This window comes from Nomascus leucogenys, chromosome 20 (assembly GCF_006542625.1).
Source record: "Nomascus leucogenys isolate Asia chromosome 20, Asia_NLE_v1, whole genome shotgun sequence".
In the NCBI taxonomy this organism is placed as follows: domain Eukaryota; kingdom Metazoa; phylum Chordata; class Mammalia; order Primates; family Hylobatidae; genus Nomascus; species Nomascus leucogenys.
In genome coordinates this window covers 11097954-11125809 of record NC_044400.1, presented here as the reverse complement: position 1 = coordinate 11125809, position 27856 = coordinate 11097954, and the positions used below count along the sequence as shown (strand labels likewise).

At 33.5% G+C, this 27856-nt stretch overlaps 1 protein-coding gene across 1 annotated transcript in view; it reads right to left on the bottom strand.

Annotated features, from left to right (window-relative positions):
- LRP1B (LDL receptor related protein 1B) overlaps positions 1 to 27856 on the bottom strand; it is a 1933392-nt gene that overhangs the window by 687110 nt on the left and 1218426 nt on the right. Inside the window, exons 21-23 of the mRNA XM_003267617.4 lie at positions 22456 to 22638; positions 7186 to 7386; positions 2214 to 2459 (exon numbers count right to left, since the gene is read on the bottom strand). Coding sequence (XP_003267665.2) covers positions 2214 to 2459; positions 7186 to 7386; positions 22456 to 22638 — 630 coding nt within the window. The remainder of the gene's footprint in view (positions 1 to 2213; positions 2460 to 7185; positions 7387 to 22455; positions 22639 to 27856) is intronic.

The following is a 27856-nucleotide window of genomic DNA, read 5'->3' as shown; positions in this document are numbered from 1 at the left end:
TTTTATTGTAAAGAAATAAGAAGATATCTAAGAATATAAAATAGCCAGTTAAAAATGTGATCACATATATTCAAGAACAATATGTTCCAGACATAGAAAGAAAAAATAAATGGAAAGCAAGGATATTTGGAAGAAGATTTAGTTGATGCAAAAAGACTTGAGCCAGCACGTCTCAAAGAATATCCAGGATTTCTGGAGATGAAGTGAGGAAAGTATAGTCTAAGCGAAAGAAACAAAATGAATAGAGGTTCATAATGTATGGGTTCTTAGCAGTCTGATGAAGCACGTGGACTCCTCAGAAAGTCGTGCTTTTTTTAAAAATAATTTTTAATTTTTATTTTTGTGAGTACATCGTAGGGGTTATAGTAGTAGTATATTTATAGGTTATGTGGAGGCCTGATAGATAAGTAAGCAACAATGTGGAAGGAAGGGGCTCCAGGTGGGGGAGGGCTCCAAGTGGGGAAGAACAATGAACAATCGATCGGACAGGTGGCTAATCTCATCATAAACAAAGACCTCCTTGTCCTGTGGCCACAATGACCTCAATCCGCAAGTAGCTCCCTCCAGCACCACCATATAAAATGTCCTTCCAGCCCCTGCCTCTTTGCAGACAGCCCTGTCTCTGCTGTGCTGCCTGTTGCAACCTTGCATTGTATTTTCATACTTGCTCTAACAAATCTGCCTTTCATTACCTACAACTGTCTTGGTAAATTCTTTTACCCCCTGTGCCAATGGCCCCAGTTAGTTGCTACCTATGACAGGTTACATGAGATATTTTGATACAGGCATGCGATGCATAATAATCACATCAGGGTAAATGGGGTATCCATCACCTCAAGCATTTATCCTTGTGTTACAAACAATCCGATTATACTCTTAGTTATTTTAAAATGTACAATTACATTATTTTTGACTATAGTCACCCTGTTGTGCCAGATTAGAAAATTTTTAAAAGTGCAAAAACAGTAAGAATAAAGTGTTTTAAAAAGTATAGATGAGAAAACATACTGAAGTGAAGTTATTGAAATTAATTTTTGAATCTGATCATAAATGTATTTATTATATATGTATTTTGATGTCGTGAAATTCAAACTTTGTTTGATAGAATATTTTAATTCCTATTCTAATTCCTTTTTGTCTTGGAAAAAGTTGAAGAGATATTCCCCCCTAGAGAGGATTTTATTAGTGTATTCACGAATAAGACCCAGCAGTAGGTCTAATGGATCCCATTATTGAATTAGTAGTGGGTTTCAAAGCCTGAACATGTGATATTTTGAGATATGTGCAGCAACTATAATGTGATATGAATATGTCTATTACGTCTATCAGCAAATTCATAGTTGCTGCTAATGACTTTGGTGGTCTGTGGCATACATTCCCAATGGAAAGAAATGCTAACTTTCAGTTAGAAGTTAAAATAATGCTATAATATTTTCCCAAACAAAGTTCCTGAATCTCTTCAGTTCTATCCATAGACTTCTAAATTTCCTGTGGACTCAGACTAAGAATCTAGAAAAGTGGATGGGAAACGATACTTCTTTAAACACCTAATGGGTGTGCAGCACAGTAACAAGTCTTTCACGCTACTCTTACAACATGGTATAAGCAAGAAATGGTTAAAATGGGCAATGTTACTTGAAAAATGAGAAAACTGAGGCTCAAAAATGTTATGTAACCTGCCTAGGGTCACATAAAGAATGAATGTAAGTTACACAATTAGAGTTGGAATATCATAATCTAGAGCCCTTGTTTGCCATTCCCACTGTGAAAAACCACCTAGAGAATCCGCAGAATGTTTTAAATAAGTGGTTAGAAGATGAACACAGCCAGAGCAAGAAATTGTTTTCAAGAGCAGTAGAAATAACAATTGGGAATGTGGGGCAGGACCTCCTAAAAAAGCATACACAGATACACAGAGAAACAAAGCAAATGCTTTTGCCCATGAAAAAACAAGCCCATCTGGGATATGATAATAAAATCAATGTTTCAGGAAAAAAATAATCTGATGGTAACAATTCAATGGATAGCAAAAGTAAGGATTATTATATTTTCTCTCTAGAAATTTTATAGTAGGTCTAAAATAACACATTATAGTTAAATGCTTTATCTAAAATGAGTTGAATCATTTTATTAATTTTCTGAAGCAGTTTTGAGATTTGTTTCTTTCAAGATCTGTTCTTAGATATAGCAACACACAAAAAGTAGTCACTTACCAACACTTGTACAACTTTCACCATCTACATCCAGCTTCCAACCTTCATAACATGAGCACTTGACTGTGCGCTTGTGCTGCTCACATACTTGGCTGCACTTTAGATGATTGCTACAATAATCCACAATTTCACATGTTTTATTGTCTTTGTTGAGTTGAAGTCCTTCAGGGCAGGAACAGACAATTCCTCTTTCAGGAACAACAGAACAGTGGTAGCTACAGCCTCCGTTGTTCAGCGAACACTCATCTATAAAAAGGGGGGAACAGATTATAGGCCTTATCAATTGCTTTCCTCAGTTAAATACTAATCATTGAACTCAATTCCCTAAGCCTACAATTAGCCAGGATACTACAAATGAATATAAGAAAGCCCTCTTTGGCTTATTTTTTCTTCAGGGGTTGGTATAGAAATGGTATAGGATTTATCTAAAGGTCAAATTTAATTCTATATGATAGAAATTGTAAATGGAAAATTTTCATTTCTATAAAACTTGGGAGTATAGTTTGCTTTACCCCACAGATGTAAAGTGAGCCCAATGTTTCTATTACGACTGGAAAGATTATGCTGAGCCTTTTAGCAGCGGTGCAAAATAATTTGTAGAGGTCTTCCAAAAAAGATGTACATACCATGATGATCTTAATATTAGACATAGCTTGATGTTAATAAATTAACCAGTATATCCATATACACATATATGAATATATGTGTCTATGTATCTTTCGCAACACTTGTACAGTCTATCTTGGAGTTACAATGCAGAATGGATTACTTTGTCCTTTACCGGCTGTAGGCATTTATTTTTAAGTTAGGTGAATTGTCCATTGTGCCTCACATATTGGTTATTATGATTCATTCAATGATGCTATGGAAACGTCATAAGCAAAACACTAAAAAAAAAAAAAAGTTGTCCTGGTATTTTGGCTGAAATAATGAGCAATAGTATTGATTACATAGATAATACTATTGATTACATAGATAATACTATTGATTACATAGATAATACTATTGATTACATAGATAATATGATTAGCTTGTAAAAAAGATTAGCTTTTTAAATAGGATTTAAATATATAGTTGTCCTTTAAATATATTTATTTATTATTCTACTTCATCACCAAATTGTAAGCTCCATGAGGGTACACAATATATCTCTCCTGTTTGCCAGTGTATACCTAATATTGAGTAATGAGTTAAAAATATTTGATGAATTTTTTAAAGTAGAAAAATTGTATAAAAGCACATATTGTCCTAAAATTTAGTCAGAATTGTCTACTTGAGAAAATTTCAATATGACATGCTTACAACCTTGGAGAAAATGGCAGATAATTGTCTCTGAAACCACATCATTATCTACCACTGTGTACCTTTAGGTACATAGAAATAAGGCTGAAAGAAGCTTTGTCTTTCTTGGCTTTAAAAATATTTTCAAGTGGATTTCAAAGCCTATTTAATTGTGTATGTTTTGAGATGTTTTCTAAAAAGACTATTGCCTAATAATTGGTAAATTGAAGTAATATTTATTTATATAATGCAAATATTTCTGGTTGTCTATGAAAATGTATCCAGTATAAAAATTGGCCTGAAATGTAAGGCTTTTAAAAACATTTCTACATTTTTAAAAGCTCTATACGGGTCAACTCTTCTTCATATAATTTGTCACCATCAAAGAAGCTACAGTAATAAGAAAAGGAAAATGATTGTATTAACTGTTTTCTCTAACGATTCAATTCAAGTTTGGTATTATTTTGAAGAAAAAAAAATACATTCAGCTCTTGGTTCCTCCAAATATGTTTGTTCACCCATAATCATAAGCATTTTAAAACAGCAGTCATTTCAAAGTATTTGCCCCATTTTAGTTCAACTGACATTCTTTTTCCAGAAAATTACTGTAAAGAAATGTCATTGTGCCCAGGAGGTAAAGAAAAAAAAGAATTGTTACAATGCTTTTAGCTTATTTCAAGTGTCACTGTTTTCTCAGTACCGAAGTGTCTCTTTCTAATACTATCTGTGGAGTGAAGTCACAGATTTTAGGTTAAATGAAATTCACATTGAAATCTGAAATTGAATATAAAAATTTAATGCCAATATTTGCATAATTAGAACCTGTTGATTCTTACTTAGCCTTAAACCTGTCATTAATCCTGCAACTTCTTTTAAAACTTTTTATTACCTGACAAAGACTCTATCCTTGACCAAACACTAGCCAGGATCCTCTAAGTCCTCTCCTTGACTAGACCTCAGCCTTGGCCACTAAAAACTGCAGACTCTCAACACAGATGATTTCATCCTGCTGCCCTCACCTCCACCGCCCCCCTCCCCATGCCCCTGGGCCACAAATACATACTAACGGACTTGAACAATCCCTAGCACATTGTCCAACAGCTTAAGTGTATGCCCCTTGAATGACCCCAGCCCCCACATTAAATTATCTGCCTGAGAATGCTCATGATAATAGGCAGATAGGCCCTGAACCTCCTCTTAGAGTAGTTGCTTTAGAAAGCTGCAATTACAAATCCTTTCTGTGCCTTTTTGAGGTGTAAATCTTCTACTACCCAGAAATGCCTTCTAAGGAGCTGAGAGCTTTCTCTTTGAAGTGCAAACACCTGAGAAGGGAACTCTGACTCTTTCTCCCTCCCAGCCCAATGGGTGTCTTACTCTTACTTGCTGTCACTGCCTCTTGTCACAAAGATAAGAGAAGCCTGTTTTCCCCTCCAGTTAAGCACCAATTATCAAACCCAGGTGGTGTAATCTTGTGGAGCAGCCCCTTTAACCCCCTTAGTGCCTTTTCCTTAGCACACCCCAAACTTCAAGAAGTTTCCAGTCTTTAGTTTCATGAAGTTGAGCTCAGTTCACAGTGGACTGTCTATCACAAGAGTTACTAATGAGTAAAATCTTTACTTACTGTTTTACTAGTTAGCATCTGGCTTTATCTTTGACATATTATTATAACAAGGATCAATGTAACTCCATTTTAGAGTAATTAAAATCTATTTTTGTTTGTTTCTTAAGTGCAAATCTATTTCTTTTGAAATTATTTAAAAATTTCCCTAAAAAAAAATCTCTTCTCTAGAATTAGAAGAGTCACATTCCTGGGTTCTCCTTTTCCTTATATACATTGCTATAACCACAGAAAACGCAATCTAATCCTTTGGCCAGTATTTGCTTTCTGTTTTCATTGTTCTAACTCTTCATGACTTCACCTCTGAAAGAGTGGGGTGCGTAATTCAATATGCCACAATGCTGCAATCATGACAAAATTGTCTTTTTATTTTCTCTGGTACTTCCACACCAGATTCTTCCTTATTAATCTATTTCAGTCTCTATAATCTTTTGAAATGTTTGGGCAAAGCTCTTTAAGTAATGACCATATGGCTAGATAAGCAGTGGTTTTCAATTCTGAAGTAGACAAAGAAATGAATTAAAAGGAAATTCTCTCATTACTCTTTCACTTTTCTAATTTGGAAAGTGAAGAATAGGAAAATAAGGTTTTTTTTTAAATCATTTTCTTCATTTTTCTCAATGGGTGTACTTTCTGTCTTTTGCCTTTTATTTATTTCATTTAGCTTGAAGGATGGGGAAAAGGTAGAAAAGTACTAATATTTTTCAATAACTGTAGGGCATCAGGCATTATTACCATGATTACCTGATAGATACCATTGCATCTATTTTAATTATAAGAAAACCAAGATTTTAAGAAATTAAGTCACCTAAAGACTTAATTGAAGAAAAGAATTTAAGCTTGTTGAAGTCTAGTTTTTCCATAATTACATTCTTTTTAAAGAGTATTAATAATTTCTTTTAGAATTGTATTTACAACCTTCATGAGCAAACCTCTCACCAACCCACTCCACTACAAAGAATGAGCTGGGCAAGAAAAAAATGAATACAGAAGAATGAAGTTTGTCAACTTTTATTTATAATTTTTTTATTACTCAATTTAAGTTTTTTGTTTGTTCTTAATTTTTTGTGAGTAATTTTAGCCTCATCGAATGAAGACTGTTGCATTCACTGTTTCAAGGTTATTTTATAAAATCGTGACTTAAAAAAAGACATTTTACCACATAGGGTAAAAAAAAAAAGCTTCCTTTTTTATATCATTCAGTATGCTATTAATTCTCATTTGAGGTCAAAATATAACTTCAGGCTTCAATGTAGTTGTCTTTCCTACTTTCAATCAGTCAGCTTCATTATTTCCTAAAGTCATTTTCTCACAGCCTCCAGTCATCTCATTATTGTTCTTATCATTCTGTAAACTGTTCTTCATTATCTATTGATGTCACCTTCAGTATTATCTAGAAAACACTTTTAAAAAATCTCTTTACTAAATCTCTGATCTCCCGAAAGAGAAGGAAATGTAATTTTCTTTTGTATATGCTGGTTGGTAAGAAAGATTGCTAGTCAAAGTGATTTCAAAGCTCATTGAAATCATCATTTTAACTAGATAAGGCATACTAAAGAAAGCTGTTGAATGAGGACTAAAAACTTGAAGGAAAATTATGTTAAATTGGGTAATATTTAATTGGCTTTATTATCCAGTTTCTTACCCTTCCTAAAAATCAGTTTCTATTGTAATGATTAAAAGGCTTATCAAAATATATAGGGTGGTGGTGAGCTCTATCCCACAGATGAGGAATAACAAGTTTTCCTTGTTCTGAGGGACTCAATAAATAATCAGTTCAACTGGGGGAACGTCATTGGCCATCCAGAGATCTAAATGATGAACACAGCTCTACAATTAAGTGACTTCGATATAGGCTAGCTTTTCCTGTCTTATTTTCAGAAATTTCTGATCACATTGAAGACTTTTACTGTAGCCTTAGAGTGTCTGAAAAATGTAAACAAGGTTCAATGCTAAAAGCTACATTTAAAGGGAATGAATGAAAGGAATGAATGCTACTATATTAAGTAACAGCAAGTGAACTAAGAGGTTGTAGTTTTCATGGAGAAGTCAGTACAATTAAACATGCAATACCACAGAGATCGCCTTCATCAGAGCCATCAGGACAATCCTTTTTCCCATTGCAGAGTTTCTCTGGCTGCAGGCAGACTGAGGTGTCATTAGCACAAGGATACTTGGGTGGTCCACACAAGAAGCTGTCACAGTCATCTTCATCTGACTGATCTTCACAATCAATATCTCCATCACACACCCATGCTTTGTTGATGCATCTCCCTTAAGAAAACAGAAATAGTGTCAGTTTGATTTTTGTGATCAGGTCATGTGATAAAGAGTGGCCATTATTGTCTTCAGTCACAGGCAGAATTACTTGTCTTTAGCAAAAGAAAACAAAATCTATTTGCTTATTATTTGACAGTTTATTTTCATGACAGCTTTTGAATTATTTCTTGCCCTGGTCTTAAAGGGCTCTTATTGTTTGAGCTTTGATATTTTCTTTAGTTTCAAGTCATTGCTCTGCTGTATTTTATATATATATAGAAGGTTTCTGTGACTAATTGAAAGTTTAATCACAAAACTGTTAGAAGCAAACTTTAAAGATACATTTGTATATCAGTGCCTTTTAGATCCCTAAATTTAGGTGAATGCTATTGGTGCCTGTCAGAAACCCAAATTCAGGTAAATGCCTTATTTTAGCAAATGAGATTGTCCTTCTATTTACATTTATAACATCAACACCCCAACTCCCCACTCCAGACATATGTACATGCCCTTTCATAAGAGAATATCAAATGATATCAAACATTTTGGCAACTAACATATGTATAGACAGAATTTATAGAATTTTTTGTTTCTAGAAGAAAAAAATAATTATTGTTTAGCCAGCATGATTCAACAGTAACAGTGTGAAATACAAAGAGATCAATGTTCATTGTTATTGTTTTTTTTGTTTTGTTTTGTTTTGCTTTGTTTTGTGATGGAGTTGTGCTCTTGTTGCCCAGGCTGGAGTGCAATGGTGCAATCTCCATTCACTGCAACCTCCGCCTCCCAGGTTCAAGCAATTCTCCTGCCTCAGCCTCCTAAGTAACTGGGATTACAGGCATGTGCCACCATGCCCGGCTAATTTTATATTTTTAGTAGAGACGGGGTTTCACCATGTTGGTCAGGCTGGTCTCAAACTCCTGACCTCAGGTGATCCACTTCCTCAACCTCCCAGAGTACTGGGATTACAGGCATGAGCCACCATGCCTGGCATTGTCGTCTATGTAAATGTTTCACTGCAAATTATTCCTCCTTTCGAAATTGTCTTTCACTGACTTCTTATTAATTATCTTTTCTAGACTATGCAGTGTTCAGGTGTAATATAAATTTTTTAAATGTACCTAAAAATAATACTAGTTATTGACTGACTACATACCAGCATCTTATAAAAATAAGTGGGGCAAATACAAGGGAAATGGGAAATATTACATTGCACATATCCAAAAGTCATTATGTATTTAAATGTCTTCTTAAGTCTTATAGGTGAGTAAATTTTAAAATAATTAAAATATAGGTGCAAAAATGTTTTATTTATAAAAATATATTAATAATTCTTTACACTATTATGTCAAATAAAATATAATCAGTTTCATAGTTAACTAAAATACATTTGATATTCAACATTATAAAAATATTCTTAAAATAAGAATTGACAGATACTTCACTAGGTTCGATATAGAGAAACAATATAAACTTTTGCATTAACATCATAAATAAAACCAATAATATTGTTCTGTAAATACCACCTAGGACAATTAGGTAATAGAAATCGGGTATAATATTAGAAATGAGGTATAACACTAGAAAAGAGGGTCATTACATGTTGTTAATATAATCATATAATTATAAAATCAATTAAAATTACATAAACTGAGAATTCAAAAAATAGGTAGCTAGTTTAAAAATAACAGAAAAATAGATTTCATATCTATAGAGAGCATATACTAGAAGAAAAGGCCAATTAAAATTTTATCATAAAAATGTATTTGGTTAAAATGTACAAAACTAATCACATTATACAAATAAAATTAAAAAAATCGAAAAAACCTGAATATAATATTTTTCTTAATTATAAAGATACTAATTTTCTCCTAAACAATCCTTTCAATATCGTAACAATATTAATGCAACCCTACAAGCTTATTTTAAATTAACAAATAAAACAAGAAAAATCATTCAGAATCTTACCAAAAAAAAAAAAAAAAACAGAGGAATCTTAATGAGTAGAAACTGTATATATACCAACTATTTAGAAGTAGTTTAAGGTAATAGTAGTTAAAATACTTTTTATAAATATCAATAAATATATTAATAATTAAAGAGCATGGAGACATTAGAAATAGTTCTGTTTATGTATATGGCTTTTATATATGAAAAAGTTGGCAATCGAAATAGTAGAGAACAAAATTAATGATGCAGTATCACCTCATTTGCCAATCTGGAGGATAAACAACAAAGCTGAATCGCTACTTGGATTCTTATGCTATAATATATTCTAGATATATCAAAGAGGTAATCATTTTAAAATAAGGATGATAAAAATACAAACATTAAGCTGAATTTTATAAATATATTTTATTCCACATTGCAACAATAAACTCCATAGACAAAGTCAGTGGACAGTCAATAAGCCAGAAAAAAACATTTCATCTTTTTTTTTTTTTTTTCTTTGAGACGGAGTCTCACTCTGTCATCCAGGCTGGAGTGCAGTGGCGTGATCTCAGCTCACTGCAAGCTCCCCTTCCCGGGTTCACGCCATTCTCCTGCCTCAGCCTCCCGAGTAGCTGGGACTACAGGTGCCCACCACCATACCCGGTTAATTTTTTTTTTTTTTTTTGTATTTTTAGTAGAGACGGGGTTTCACCGTGTTAGCCAGGATGGTCTCGATCTCCTGACCTCGTGATCCACCCGCATCAGCCTCCCAAAGTGCTGGGATTACAGGCATGAGCCACCGCGCCCAGCCAGTCATTTCATCATATTTTTAAAAATATTTCATTATATGACAAAAAGCATATTTTTAAAAAATACAAGGGTTATTTTAAATCAATAAGATAACAATCAATCCAAGTGCAAGATTCATAAAGAAATTGTAACGGTTCACAAACATAAGATATTCAATATCCCTTTCAATTAAAAAAGGTAAACTAAAATAACTAGTTGACATCCTTCCTACTCTATTAGTTCAAGGTCAAAAAGTTGGATAATACAAAACTAGATTTGACAAATAATGTAAGAAACAGCACAAATGTTGAAAATTGTGATAACCTCTCTCTAGGGCAATGTCAAGAAATCCAGCAAATGAAACGTGTCAACTCTTCACCAGAGTAATTCTAATTTTAGAAAATGTTTTCATAAATATATTTGCACAAATGCACAAAGACGCTAGGATATCTACTGATGTTTTATATATATTACGGAAAGGAAAGTCACAATTTAAATAATTACTGCAAGCCTGGTGACATCAATTGCAATGCATCCATACATTAAGGGTATATGCTTGAGTGAAGAAGAATGTGTCAATCTACATAAGCGAATGAAAACTAATTTTAAAATTAATTAATTTAAAAAAGGGATAGAACTCAGTGTATGTAGGCTTTCTGATGTGTTGAAAGGGAGTTAGCTATTTATCAATATCTATGATTATATTTCCATACATTTATCAATATAAGTACATGGATAGACTTGTCTCTATTTGAATTCTTTCTGCAGGGCTACACAAGAAATAGTTTAAATTGGTTTCCTCTGACTTAGTTACTGGAAACCCATTGTAGGAAGGAGATGGACTTTTCATTGAATAATGTTGTGCTGCTTTATTTTTCTTCTACCATATACTTCCGTAACTTTTCCAAAATATATTGGCTCATTTAAACAAATGATTATGTACACACATACACAATGTAGCCTAATACATTCAACAGCCTTCTTGTAAAAAACTCTATGTTGAAGTTACTCTGTGCCTTACCCTTTCCTAAGGGCTTTCAGGAATATAAGAAAACATAAAGCCTGATCCCTGTCACCAAGGGGCTTATAATCTGGTTAGAAAGAAAAGATCAATGCATAATATATCACTGTAGTCTAAAATATGACATTCTGTACTTAAGCATTAAATTGTATGAAGTCATTTGCAAGAGTTCAAGAATACACAAATTCCTATTTTTTAGTTTGGTTTATCAAAATGCAACTTCCTTTGTTCTTTTTTTCCCCAGACACATCACCAATCCATGATGGCATTCCCAACCACTGACTCCAAAATGACCTTAGAATTGTTTCAACAGATATATCTATAAATCAGTATCAATCTTTTAGAGTTGGAATAGCAGTAAGGCTATTTGCCATCCGTGACATAAATACTGCTTGGAAAAAGTAAACAAAAATAATATTCAGATGACTGCAAAACTTTAAAACAAATAATGTCAACAGAGATATGAATAAATATGAATACATAGTTTAAATGAATTGTATAAGCTTAAATAGCCCCCATCTTCCTATTGATTTTTTAGGGGCTGTTTGAAGCTTAATTGCTTCTCTCTGTTTGTGTTTGGTTTTAGTTCTTACCAAAATGTAGAAAAGAAGGCGAACCAGGTATGATAAGTTTAATGAATTTCTAACTCATGAACATGAATTAGGTAAAACCCAAAAGCTAATAGCCTCAGTAAAAATACTTTAAACATATTGATTTTTACTTGATTCATATCAAGATAAATCCTCACCTAATCAAGTACCTAATCAAGTCATTGGACATAAAATCTTGAATGAGAAAATATCACAGATTTCTTTGCTTAAACTCCCTTCTTTATATATAAGAAAAAAGTAGTTATTAATAATAGTAAAACATATTATAGACATTATAACTATCCAATAGATAGAATATCCAAAAATATTTAAAATAAAGTTTTTTAAATGTGCATGAGTAATTCAAGTAACCAAGTAAATCATTTTGTGTTTACTTATTCTTTTTTAGAAGATGCTGAAAACCATATTAGATAATTAGTATGAAGTTGAGCTCTACAAAATATTTTCTCATTTATTTGTAATGATGTTTTCAATTTGATAACTACATGTCAAAGACTCTATTTTGGTAACTGTGTTTTGTCCTTTGAGAAAAGAATAAGAATGGATAAGTAACAACAACAACAACAGCAAATTAAAAAAAAAAATCCCCAAAACCCAGAAATTTGGTTAAACACAGCTACAAAGTCAACAGGTATAGAAAAACTTAAGTTTTTATGACTGTAGAAAACATGCTAGTTTCCCAAAATAAATTGATACAATCTCTTCTAGAGTTTCTCTTTTCTGTGTTAAACTCTTGACTATGTTCTGAAACAGATCATTTTTTGTAAACTGACTCGTTGTTAGTTTAATAAAAAGACAACAAATACTATAATGGGATAATTTCTGTTCTGGGATATGAGTGGCAGTTTATATTAAGAATAATAATATTAATATGAAGTGAATCTTTGAGAAAGTCTAAATGGATTTACTTGAAACTATATTATTATAACGCCTTTTTGAACACTGGTCTATAAACTAATCTTTTAAAAAATGTTTATACTACTAACCTTTAGTGTTACCTACATGTTTATTTCTCTAACAGTGTTTGGTTTCAATTCAATCTGGCAAATATTTTTTGAGTATTATATGCTTGATTTTCTGCTGAAGAGTGTAGAAAGACGTGTAAGACAAATTCCTGACCTTGTGGAGCAGTAACTCCAGTAACGACGAATGTCCTAATATTGAACATAGAAAATAGAATAAGATGAAAGCCATATAACCATCAGAGAGTGCTATGGATTTTCAAGGAGGTAGAAAATACTTATGATTGGAAGGATAAGAAACAAGCTTTACCAAACTATTCTTCTGAACAGTGTTTTGAAGGATGGTAGAAAATTTTACATAAGGAAAAAAGCATTTAATATAGACAGCTGCCTTATGCGTATGGTCTTAACATTCGAATATATACCCCACAGAAAATCAAAAAGCAAGTAAACAGAACAGGTGAAAGAAATAAAAATTTAATAGCATAGTGATTACTCTTGCTACTCAATAGGAATGTGTTAGGGCATAGATAGTAGAAGAGAATCAGTTCTTTCTTATGCTGATCTTTGTTCCATCTCGAAGTGAATTCATTATAAAATTCTAATTTTTATATTTGCTCTTTATTTTATGCTAAACATTACCTTGTTTATAATGTAGTTATAGGTACAAATTATCCTGAGCTATATACATAGAACCATGCACATTAAGTTTAATGGGTGATTTTTGGGAGGTAATTTTGAACATATGCAATTTTATATGCTGAATATTCAACCTTATTTGTTTAATCGAATTCACACAAAAGATGAAATTCTTATCTAAAGGTATAAAAGCAGGAAAGAATGGGACCTGTTCAAAAAGCAATAATGAAGCAGTTTGGGGTCCCTAATTCAAGAATTGTTTCTTAATCTGATTATGGTTAAGAAAATTGAGACACTTTTTGAATTAGCAATAGAGATTGTCTATAAGATTCAGCAAACTTGAATGATTGAAAGATTTTTTCAAAGTATGTGCTTAGGTCACATCTTGAGAGGTAAGAGGAAGCCAAAACTGTGGATAGACTGGATGGAAGCTAATGACTGTCAGGAGAAAACACAGTTGGTCACACAAAGATCTGAGTGAGAGATAATGAAAACTTAACCTTAGGTTATGAGATGTGAGTAGAGAATGGAACAGGTGATGTTGGAGATATTGCAGAAGTAGCCTCAGTAGGACTAGGAAAATGATTTCAAGTTAGAAGTGTCAAAGGGCGCTTTCTGCTTTAAATCTGAGTGTACGGGGGATTAAATATTCTAACGGAAATGATACATTCTTACTCATTTCTGACTTTGAAGAGAAAGTAGAATGTTCAGCACTGCATTGGGAAAAAATGGGTTGGAAGTGGGGAAAAAATGGGTTGGAAGTGGGGAGTAAATGTCAGTGGCAGAAATTTTGGAGTCCTAGGGGTGATGGTTAAAACTGGGGACAGAAGAGATTGCTATGAAGACCTTGCAGAAGGATGAGAAGGAGCAAAACAAATTAAGAGAAAAATATCTACAATGCCGGACACATATTATGTGCTCAACAAGTATATTTTTAGATTAAATATAAGGGATAGGTAGAGGAAAATGGGCAAGGGAAAGTGAAATAAAAAGAGGAGTCTAAATGCCATGTGGCTAAAGAGAACAATCCAATGTGAGAATTCATAAGAAAATATTAAAAGGAGAGGACATGCAGCAGGGTTAAGCGTTGCAGAGAAAGAAGCCGAGGTGCAGTACCAGTAGTGAAAAGTGTCATTCATTAAGCTTCTACTACGTTCTAGGCACTCTTTGTACATTCTACCAGTTATTATTATCATATCTATTCTACAGATCAGAAAACGATAATGTAGAGAGGTTTAGTAACTAATCTGTACTCATGCAGTTACTGAATGGCAGAGTAGGACTCAAAACACAGAAGAGCATAAACTAAGAAATTATTCCTGGTGACCATCGAAACAGCCATTTCCATCAAGGGAAACAATTGGATGTTAGATTGCAAGGGGTGAAGGAATTAGTGAGACATAAGACATCGAGGTACTTACATAAGGTGATTTAATGAAGTGAAGAAGGAAGACAGGGAAAAGGTAATAAAATCAAAGAAGTGTTTTTCAGGTTATTGGACTAACTATAGTTACATAGAGAAAGAAAAATTAGTGTGGAGAAAGAAATAGAAGACCAAACAAGAAAAGTGACTGAGTTCCCACAAGGATTAGGAGGTGACAGGATCAATATCTAAATAAGGGGTTGGGGGCGCTGGCTCACACCTCTAATCCCAGCACTTTGGGAAGCCGAGTTGGGTGAATCACTTGAGGTAAGGAGTTCGAGAGCAGCCTGGCCAACATGGTGAAACCCCATCTCTACTAAAAAGAAAAAGAAAAATTTAGTCAGGTGTGGTGATGCATGCCTATAATCCCAGCTACTCAGGAGGCTGAGGCAGATGTTGCTTGAACCTGGGAGTTGGAGGTTGCAGTGAGCTGAGGTCGCGCCACTGCACTCCTACCTGGGCAACAGAGCAAGACTTTGTCTCAAAAATAAATAAATAAATAAAATAAATGAATCTAAAAATGAGCCCTCCTGGACAAAAAGGAGCATTGTTTATTCTTCTTTATAGACAGGACTGAAGGGAAGCAAGAAGGGTAGGCCTACAACAAAAGGTTTAAACCTGTCAGCTCACGAGGTCAGGAGATCGAGACCATCCTGGGGAACACGGTGAAACCCCGTCTGTACTAAAAATACAAAAAATTAGCCGGGCGAGGTGGCGGGCACCTGTACTCCCAGCTACTTGGGAGGCTGAGGCAAGAGAATGGCGTGAACCCAGGAGACGGAGCTTGCAGTGAGCCGAGATCTCGCCACTGCACTCCAGCCTGGGTGACAGAGCGAGACTCCGTCTCAAAAAAAAAAAAAAAAAAAAAGTCACTGGGAGGAATCAAGGAAAAATATAGGAGGCTCATAAGAAGAAAAATGCAAAATATTTTATTAGCTTTCTGGCACACAAACAATGAACAGCTTGCCATATTATTTTCATCAGAAATAATTAGAAGTATTCCACAGGGCTGGTTCCAGAAAGAAAAAAAGGGATGTGTTTAGAAATATTTCATATATAACCCATCATATAATTCTAACAAATTCACTATACCATTATAGGATATTTTTGGTTCTAATAATCCAGATTGGTTTTCCACAATGATTAAATTCATCATTTTATTCTGTATTCACTGATACAACAATAGGGGAAAGAAAACAAAACAATGCAAAAATAGACAAGAATAATGTTTTGCCATTCACAGAAGCCCACAGAGAATTTTCATTACACAGCAGATCAGAACAGAGTATGATGCCACTGTTAAAGTTAAATCCACATGTGTGCCAGTCAGTAGTGTGTGCCAGTCAGTTCTGTTACATTCTTCTGCTAAAGATCACTTGTCATTAACTAATAACACTACTCTGGAACTTGATTTCAAAAGGTATGTTGCTTATTCCAATGGAATCTAGAGTGGAAGGTAGATGAGTCAGCACCAAACTATCACAACTCTTAGAAAGGTAGTCAAAGAAAGGTAGTCAATCAAAAAAGGACACAGTAAAAGTTATGATACCTTCTCAGTCATTCTTCCTAGCCACTTTTTCCCCATACTTAGAGACAATGACAATAGTTTCTTGTGAATGAAAACAGAAATGTTTTTATTATAGAAAGAATAAACTTTTATTTTCTTTTCACTTAAACAATATTACATGCTATGCCTACTCTTGCACGCTTTCACTTTTCACTCAACATGTAATCACAGAGAAGTGTTCATGTCAATGCATTATAACGACTTCCAAATCTGCAAGGCATTCTACTATACGGAAATATCATGTTTGCACCTAGTGCCCTATTTTGACCTATTTAGGTTGTTTGGGACATTTAACTATTAAAAGCAATTTAATGGCAAATGAACATTTGAAAATATACTCAAAATAATACATCATTAGGAAGATGCAAATTAAAACAATAATGAGGTACAACTGTACACCTATCAGAATGATGAAAATCTGGAACAGTGACAACACTAAAGGTGTTCAAGGATATAGAGCAACAGAATTTTCATTCATCACAAGTGAATGAATGCAAAATGGTAGAGCCACTCTGAAAGACAGTGCAGCCATTGCTTACAAATACTGAACATACTCTGACGCTACTATCCTGTAAATGGACTCCTTGGTCTTTACGCAAATGAATTGACAACTTACGTTCACTCAAAAGCCTGTATGGAGATATTTATAACAGCTTTATTCATAATTGCCAGAACTTGGAAACAACAAAGATGTCCTTCAGTGGGTAAATAGATTAAAAAATTGTGGCACAATGGAATACTATTCAAAGCTTAAAGAATTCAACTACCAAGCTGTGAAAAGGCATGAAGGAAACTCAAATGCATATTTCAAGGTGAAAGAAGTCAATATGGCAAGTCTACATACGATGTTATTTCAATGACATGACACTCTGGAAAAGGCAAAACCATAGAGACAGTAAAAAGATCAGTAGCTTCCAGGAGCTAAGGGGAAGGGAAGAATAAACAGGCAGAGTACAAAAGATTTTTAGAGCAGTGAAATTATTCTCCTTGATACTATAATGATGGATATATGTCATCATATATTTGTCAAGACCCATAGAATATACAACATCTAAACTAAACCCTCATGTAAACCATAGACTTTGGATGACAAAGATGTGTCACTGTAGGTGCATTGATTACAACAAATGTACCACTTTGATGCAGTATATTGACAGTAAAGAAAGCTGTGCATGTGAGGGTGGTGGGAGTATATAGGAAGTCTCTGTACTTTCTGCTCAATTTTGCTGTGAACCTAAAATTGGTCTAAAATATAGTCTATTTTTTTAAAAGTCATAAACATTTTGATATATATTACCCATTTTATTCAGTTCTAAATATTTAAATATATGTATGATTTCTTAGTTAATCCACTGATTATTTTGAGGTATGATCCTAGTTTCCAAATACATTTTTAAACATCATTCCGCTGTAGATTTCTATTTTGTGTGTGTGTGTGTAGAGAATGCTTTTTGTAAACTGCCAATTATTTGAAATACTTTTAAGACTTCTTTGGAACCTAACATATGGTCAAATTTGAAAGAGTTTTCTATAACTTTGGTGTATATGGAAGAGTATATATGTATTGGTTTAAGTTTATTAAACACATTTAATAAAGCTTTAAATAAATATCTTTGTACATCTCACTCCTCAAATGCATGAATATATCTATGTGATAAATTCCCAGAGGTGGAATTGTGGGTAAAATTGGAGACACATTGTAAACATTGAGATATATTGCTTTCCATAGAGGTTCGCCAATCTCCACTGAAAGCAAAGTGTCTGTTTCCTGTACTCTCACCAGCGTGGGTATTACTGGGCTTGTTTATTATCAATCAACTGATGTCAAAAGGATGCAATCCCAATATGGTTTTGAACCACATTTTTCTTATAGGTGTTATGGACCAAATGTTTGTGTCCAGACCAAATTCATGTTGACATCCTAATCCCCAATGTGATGGTATTGGGAGGTTTGGGAGGTAATCAGTTACGAGAGTAGAGTTTGCGTATCATAAGAAGATTGCCATCTGCAAACTAGGAAGAGTGCCTTAGACAGACACCAGGTTTCCCTGTTCTTGATCTTGGACTTCTCAGTCTTTAGAAGTGTGAGAAATAAATGTTTGTTGTTTAAACAACCCAGTTTATGATAATTTGTTACAGCAGCCTGAACTAAGATAGTCTCATTTTCCACCTTTTCTTATTGCAATTATTCTGCTTGTCGTATCTGTGCTGAATTCTTAGTCATTTTGGGAGTAATATTTTTTCTTTTTCTTTTTGAAGGTCTCAACGTACTTATTGTAAACTTATTTTTCTGAAATATAGCTTATTTTCATTTGGTCATGAATAATTTATTTTGTAATGACTGATTTTAATGAGATAGTTTTCTTCATATATATTAAAATTCTGGTTTGTTATCTCATCTTGGATCAGAACTTTCATTTTCCTCTCTGACTTTGTGAGTTTACTTGTGGCTATCTACAAGCATTGCTGCTTGGACTTTGGCCCACCCCATTATTTTCAGCACTCTTGGTTCAGAAATGCAACTTATATTTTTTGAGTGAGATTCTATCCTAAAACAATATTGGACTTTTATCAGATTCAATCTCCAAGCAAGACAGAAGTTCGGCTCAAATGCCATGCCTGTGTCCTCCCATCTCTTTAGGCACATGACTTCATTTAAGTAACTACCGCTGGCAGCAACTAGCAGTGATACGTATAGTTTTTCAACTCTCCTTTCAAAAGCAAATGGAATTTCTTTCCAGGTTCTGATTTCCAGTAATGCCTGCCTCCAGATCTCAGCTTCATGTGGGACAGCTTTATTTCTATTGACCCTAAGATCTGAGTACCCGTTCATTTCTGCTAGCCTACATACCCAACTCAATAAGGTACTCAGCTTTAGCTCAGCACACCACTTGATACTGTGCTATATTTCTGTTACTCAGACATACATATTTTTTGTTCATCAGGCAGTATCTCCTTTATGTTATCCTGTTATATGTTATCATCACTTCTGTGTGTTGAGAAGTGAAAACAGAGAAGCAGAAAGTTCAGAGTGTAAACTTGAAGTCTCACCTTCACATGAATTCCTTCTTTATTGTTTTAATGACATTAGAGTACTTGTGTGAATACACAACTATTTATTACCATCCCTATTGATAAGCAATATATTGTTTCTAATTTTTTACTATTAAAAATAAAATGACTCATTGAATATCTTTTTGCATATATAACCTTATACAATCCTACTTTTCTTTACATGAATTTATACAAGTAGGGCAGAAGGATTAAATTTACATTCATACAAATAGCTGTAGGGCCTATTTTCCCAGTACCTTGCCATCACTATGAAGAATGGCATTTCTGAGTTTCTTTTCCATGACAGAGTGACTGAAAATTCACTTCCCTTTTCCCCAGTTATAATACAACTGCTATTTGTTAGTCTGGAGTGTAAGCACTTCTTGGTCAAAAATAGGCCCTTTGAGATTAGAAGTTCTTAAATGATGACTGTTATATTGTACTTGAAGTTAGCTCTCATTCTCATCTTTATAGGAATTTAAAAACCTAATGTGCCTACATTTTGAACACCAAAAGATGACAATTTATGTATAAAAGAGCTATTCTAATTACCATATATAAATTAATTAGCCTGAAACTTTTGAATGTTCAGCTAACATTTAAAAAAACTTTGAAAATAATCATGAACTTTGGATTAAACATTGTGGGTAGTTTAAAGGTCTTATAGCTTGTAAAACTGAGAATTTAAAGTAAATGAAAAAAATATCAAAAGGTTTGTAGATGAATACATATTTTAAATCATTACTTATATTTGTGGTTCATTTTAATGACTGCAGTGTTCATAGAAGTCTGTCATAAATGTGACTTTGTAATTGTGCAACTCTTCTGAAGTTGGATAAATTGTGGTTTACTATATCCAAAACACAGATCAAATTAGAAGCAGATGGATAAATTATTACCTTTCACTTTTTCCTTTTAAAGTGAAACATATGTTTTATCAGTGTTTTTTTACATTAAATTTTTGCTTACCTAAAAACTGGTAGAAACATCTGATGTTTAATTAAAAGCATTATTAAATCGATAATCCAAATCTCAAGTCAACACATATAAAAGTGTTTCAGAAAATTCAGTTCTCTAAAGATAGCCAGCTTTCCTCATCATACTTCAGATTTATTTTGATGTTGAACCATATTCACAGGAAGTTGTTTTATAAGTGTTCATTGCAAAATATCAATACACATTTTAAAATAAATCACAAGCACTTATAATATTCTGTTAAATTTACTTAATCGTACTATTTATTATTTACACGCTTTGTCTGCAAATTTTTTTTCTCAACTGAAAGTTCAAACTAGTTTTTATTAATACATAGCTTTGAGAATTTACATTACTGTGAATCTCCTTATAATTTATTTCCATATAGAGAAATTGCAGCCTGGTTTTATGTTTCGCATCTAAATTTGCTTTAACAGCATATCCAAGTAATGGAAACTCAGGATTTTCCATATTGGTTTATATTTTGTTTTAACAAAGCTTTGCCAGTTTCTTTTTCATATATATTTTAAAAACTGTTAGCTGCTATATTTTAAGTTAATACAATCAGGAAAATGCCAGAAGTTATATGGAGAAAATATACACAATATATGCTTTGAAGTATGTTAACTCGAGTCCAATAATTGGCTCTTTGGCATTAGAATTGCCGTATTAAATAAAACCTATTTATGCCATCAATAATTCATTCATTTTACAATAATTCATCTATTAATTTTCAATTAATACATGTTCCAAAAAGACCATTTCCAAACTTAAAATCACATTTTTCTAACAAATAACCCTAAAATTATGACTCTTTATGTAACCATTGAAGAGAGTCACATAATTGTGAAAAATATTTCTGGAAAAAAATGTTTTGGAAACACAATTTCCTTGCTAGGGAAAGGCTTCAGGGAGTATGTATTTATCTACACCTATGTTAGCCTGCATTTATTTTTCTTTTTTCTTATTGGAATATTTAATTGTAACCAAGAGGCATGTTTAAGAAAAGAAAGACAATGCTTTTTTTATACCTTTAAATGCACATCAGCCACGTGGTTTTCACAGTGTTTTCTTACACCTTTTACAACTTCTTATTTGTACTTTTTGTTAGAATATGTAATAATAGGGAGCAAAAGAAATCACTTAAGAGCTCATGATGAAGCAGTTGAAAAACAGTTTCACATCAAAGAGAGATTCCAGAGATGGTATCATGAAATCTACTGAAAATTATTTCCATGGATTATTTGGAGGATGATACCAACCATTTCACAAATTAAACCACAATAGCTCATTGTAATCTACTTTTCTCTAAACTTCAACACACCATCTGGCATAAAGCGGGAAGAAAATAAGTTTATCATTTCAACTGGAACCCAGTATATGCAATAAAATATAGTAGAATGTAAGATATTCTATTACTATAACTTTTCCATTTTGGCTTCCTATTTGTATACACACACACACACACACGCACGCACACGAAACCAAAATGGAACAGTCATAGTAATAGGGTATCTTTGTAAAACACAATGATAGCCTCAATGACTCTCAAATCAAAGCTTTAAATGGCAGTCAGCATCTTACTCATAATAGAAATAAGCAATAGTACAGTAACATTTAGGAAATTAGTTGAAAATAAATATATATAATTCTTTCTTTCTTTTCTAAGTCATCTTCATTTAAATTTTAGGGTGAGGCCTTATCTACAGAAAGAGAAATGCTGCCAGCTGGTTTAGCATGCTTATTTCTCTCTTGATTCTGAATTTCCAGATTCTGTATTCCAGATTGCCTGGTTTAAAATCCCAAATCTCAAAAATTAATATATTAATTAATTAATTAAATTAAATCCTAAGTCTGACATGTTGGCTCTGGGAGCATGAGCAAGTTAAAAACTTCTCCTTGCCTCATGAATTCATGCAGAGAACATTCATAGAATTATGCTAGCCCCATTGATAGTTCTCCCTAAATGTTAGCTACTGTTATTATACATGAGCACATCTACCAGAAATACAAGATTACTTTTTACAAAGGTGAGATACAGATTCAGGCTGGGCCAAAGGGACTCCACACTCAGGGAGCCCCAATAGAAGCCAAAAGAAATGTTCACTTACCTGTACTCCAACAGGAAAACTTGGTTTTGTGGTCACACAATCGTATGGTACCATTGCAACCTTTTTCATCACTACCATCTTCACAATCTTTTTCTCCATCACAGCGCCACAGATCAGGAACGCAATTACCATCAGGGTGGCATTGAAATTCATTTCCATTACAACCAGCAGGAGAACGAATCTCTTAATTTGAAATGAGGAAGAGAGAAGCAGAGGGGAGCAAGATAGGAGAGAAATTATGATTTTACTTGTTGGTAGTTTTTATTTCACATTTTTTTTCTTTCTTCAGGCATTATTATAATGCTAGAGAGAATACATTTTTACTTTAGATGGTTAATAAGTATAAATATACTCTAGTATTTTCTAATTCATTTAAATAACATTAATAGTCCGATAAAATGATGTTTCTTGCTTCCCCTAAAATTTCTGAAAGTACTATGTACATTAGAAAAGAAGAAGTAAGATAATTCGTGGATATTCTGTTGCGGTTTGTACTCATGTCTAAAGGATAAAACCTTTAAAGGCCTTTCTCTAAGACACTCTAATCTTAGTGATAAGACCTTGGCTGATTTTCTTATCTTTCTCTGGGTAATTTCTTTCAAATTATTAAGAAGCAAATAACCAAAAACTAATAAGTACTTTCTGACTAACAAAATCTTTGAAGAATAGCATCCAAAAATTTGAGAAATGGATACAAAAAAACAGGTAATAAATATAACTTCTGGACATAGGATTTCAATTCTAGAATCAGAATAGACACTTAAATGTAAGAATTTAATGAAACACTATACATTCAAATTTACCAATTAATAATTCATAACAATGGCCAGGTAACATTATTGCCCCAAATCTGATGATTAAAAATATAGGATAAATTCTGCAGGTAAACATAAATAAAAGTAAGAAAATATAAATGTTGGGATACAGATGTTTGGCAGTTTAACAATTGAATAACGTGACTAATCTGCAGCTTATTAAAATTCATGTTAACATCTAATATTATGAGATATATTAATCTATTTCCAAATACAATGGTAAATAAATATTTTAGTAGATATTTTTAGACCAACGTTTTAATGTAACAAATTTATTGTGTATCTTGTATAGCTCTATCTAGCAATTGATGTATAAGCTACCTATAGCAGCAACTGATCTATATAATTATGATTAATTTGAAGCAGACTCAAGCGAATTTCTTGTTATTTATTACACTGGTTTGGTAGATATCTGTGGTTATAAATGAAGGTTAATCTAATGTCAAAGCTCATAATAACACTGATATCACCAAAAGCAGTCATTTACTCTTTTGAGACCTCTATTTGTTCAGTGGGAATGCATCCACAGGGTTGAAGTGAGAATTAAATTAGATATCTACAAAGGATTAATTCAACTACAAAGTTTTGTTGCTGTTATTTTCTATAATATAAATGGGTTAGTTCTTTATTTTTTCTTTATTTAAAGACTGTCAGCAACTATAATCTGTCAGGTGATACAATATTATAAAGATGTGCAAGATGGTTACTTGACCATACATCCTAAATATTGCTAGTGCGGTAATGCTGAACTAATAAATAACCAAGGAGAAACAACCCTGTGGAAGCAAGGGTAAAGAAGTTCCATTGGTCAAAAACATGAATTGTAAGAGAAAATCACTAGGACTAATTTTCAAAAGTGACCACTGCTAAGAACACATGAAATAATAAAGCACTGAGATTTGGCTTGCTTTAAATCCCCTTCCAAAAACAAAAACTTTATTTTTCTAGTATTCTAGCTATCTAATTCATTCTCACTTTGGACATACCATCTTTATGGTTAGACAAAATACTTGGTTTGCACACACACAATCAATCACACTCAATCAATAAACATGGTAAAGTCTGTGCACAAGGGGGAGATATATATATAAAATGTGATATAGCAATTTCCCACCATATTTATCTAGTGTCTGCAGAGTGCCCTATATAGAAATATATTCAATGATTCAAACAAATGTATTTAGAAAATATTTGGATTAAAGAAAACAATAAGAAATAACAATGCAACAATAAAAAGAAAAATCAATAAACAATATAGTATAACAACTATTTATATCATATTTACATTGTATTAGGTATTATACATTATATAGAGATGATTTAAAGTATATTATGGGAGGATGTGCACAGGTTATATGCAAGCACTACATCATTTCATATAAGAAACTTGAGCATTCTTGAATTTTGATATCTTCAGGGTCCTGAAACCAATCCCCAGTGTATATGGAGGAATGACTGTATGACATAGCTACAGTTCTAAACAGTTATTTTGGGACTGGTTTCATAAACAAGATATTGTGAAGTCTTTAAGCCTAGGCTATAACTTGAAAATCCTACATTAGTTCAATATTCAGAAAGAAGAAAAGAGACAACTCAGATAGACCTCCAAGGCCCATTCAGCTCTGTGCATCATTCTGTGGTGAAGAGCCCAGCTTCAATGCAGCCACGAAAGGGCTTTTTGTTCTTCTTTCCTTCTACTTAACTGTCCTCGAAAACAAAACAAAACAAAACATACCTTGGCTCATCTGACTTTTATAGCCTGTAGTATGAGCTCAACCAATAACATTTAAAAATTGTATTTCAGGTAATTGTCAGAGATTTCAAATATTTAATAAAGAATGGAAGGTGTAATCTATTGATTTTTCTACATTCTCCAAAATAAGAATCAAAGACTGGCAGCTCACATATTGAAACTGTTCCTCAGTATGTTTGATAAACACACTATTGGTCTTTTAAAAATCTGAGAATTTCCAATAAAAACCTAGATTCTCTAGTACTTTGAAAATTAGGGAGCGTCTTGGGCTGGCATCCTTGCAAAGTTAACAACTGCTACCTGCTTTATATGGGGCCAAACTCAATTACATTAGCATCTTCCTTTTATAAAGATCAAAGCAGAATCTTTGAGGAGAGAGAGTATGCCGTTATTGTCTAAGATTTTTTCCATTTGCTTTGCTTGCTATAGTTTGATTTATTTATTTGTGCTTCATAAGTGAATCCACTCATATGTTTTCTTATTCTAAATAAATATTTACTTTATAAATTTAAATAAAAATGTTACATTTACCTGGAGATTTTTTTTTTTCTTCTTCTTAAGCTACCCATGTCTGAACCTCTGTATGCTGGCATAACATCTACTAAGGTTCACCACAAACAACTGCATTATAATAATATAAAACAAGAGTATAGTCCGAAGAAGAAAATATAATATTGTGAACTTTCAAACCTAAAGAGGATAACGATTCTCTAATAATGCACATACACATCACTAATGTGTAACTCCTTGTCTTGGTTATATTATTCTTCCCAGCTTGGATTGCCCTCCTGTCTTCAGAATGTCACCTATTAATGTCCATGATTTTTGCTGTCATTTTTATTTTTGTTGTTTTTGAGACAGGGTCTTGCTCTGTCACCCAGGCTGTAGTACAGTGGTACAATCATGGCTCATTGCAGCCTCAACCTCCTGGGCTCGTACAGTTCTCCCACCTCAGCCTCTCAAGTAGCTGGGACCACAGGTGTGTGCCACCACACCCTGCTAATTAAAAAAAAAAAATCTGTACAGATGAGGTCTCACTTTGTTGCCTTGACTGGTCTTGAACTCCAGGTCTCAAGAGATTCTCCTGCCTCAGTCTCCCAAAGTGCTGGGATTCCAGGCATAAGCCTCTGTACCCAGCTAATGTCCATGATTTTTAGGACTCAATTGACTTTAAAAAAATACCTAGGATTGGGTCTATATATTCAGGAACTTCATGAGTAGATTTTAGGGGATTTATAAAAGCTCAGAAATTATACATGATGCTTTTTATTGAATGCATTTTTTTCCCTGTGTCGGAAAGTTAGGGCTTTTCTTGACTCTTAAGGTGGTCTTCAAGAGGAATGACAAGACCTCACATTTCTCTGAGTGTTTCTTTATCTCCCATCCTCTGTACCTTGCATTGATATGGTAGCTTAGATGGCATTCCATTTTGCTTATGCTTTATATTAATTACATCAGATTGAACCCAGTGGAAAAAGGAATAACCATCAGCTCTTTTTGATTAAAAAATAAATAAATAGGTCAGGCACGGTGGCGCACACCTGTACTCCCAGCACTATGGGAGGCCAAGGCAGGCAGATCACCTGAAGTCAGAGTTTGAGACCAGCCTGGCTAACATGGTGAAGCCCCATCTCTACTAAATATACAAAAATTAGCTAGGTGTGCTGGCTCATGCCTGTGATCCCAGCTACTTGGGAGGCTGAGGCATGAGAATCACTTGAACCCGGGAGGCAGAGATTGCAAGGAGCCAAGATCGTGCTGCTGCACTCCAGCCTGGGGACAGAGGGAGACTCTGTCTCAAACAAATAAATGGAATTGCCTATTGAAAGCATCCCATGTCACAGAAATGATTAATTTTCCTGTAGTTATGCACATGATAAGTAGCAGAGATGAGATTCAAACCCACATAATTAAACTTTAGAGTCTGCTCAGTTTTATGATTGTACCATTTTTAACTTCTTGTATGGTTTTTCTCATGTAAAAACTCAAGAACAAAAATAGAATTCATTTATATAATAATCAAAAAGCATTTATAAAGCCATTAATTTTTATATTTAAATCATTGCTGTTCAGCCTGTTTGTTTTCTAATAAAATTTATCATTTATTTTGTAAGATCATGATAAAATTTGTTCTTTTACGAAAAGTTCAATACATTACCAGTTGTGTGAGGCAGACTAGTATTACAACATGGAAGGCTTTTTCTTTTTCTTTTTTATTTTTTTAAGATGGAATCTCACTCCGTTGCCCAGGCTGGAGTGCAATGGTGCAATCTTGGCTCACTGCAACCTCTGCCTCCCGGGTTCAGGTGATTCTCCCACCTCAGCCTCCCCAGAAGCTGGGACTACAGGCACCAGCCATCATGCTCAGCTATTTATTTATTTTTATTTTTTATTTTATTTTATTTTTGTATTTTTGTAGAAGCGGGATTTCACCATGTTGTCCAGGCTGGTCTCGAACTCCTGACCTCAGTTGATCCACCCACCTTGGCCTCTCAAAGTGCTGGGATTACAGGCATGAGTCATTGCGCCCAGTCAGCAGGCATTTTTTAGGCACTGGGATAGAGCAAGGAATAAGACAGAGACTTATTTTCAGAGTCCAGAGTGCTCACCATTACACCATGGAACCATCTGTTCAGAGACTTATTCTCATAAAACTTGAACATGAGCAGAGAAGGGAGTATATAGGCTTTTAATAAATAATTATACAAGAAATCAACTAAATTAGTTAAGAAAGTCATAAGTGCTGTGAAAAAAACGGATCAGAGTAATATTATAGATAGTATAACAGAGAATAACAGACTGGTTATGCTGTGATAACAGACCCATACAAAAT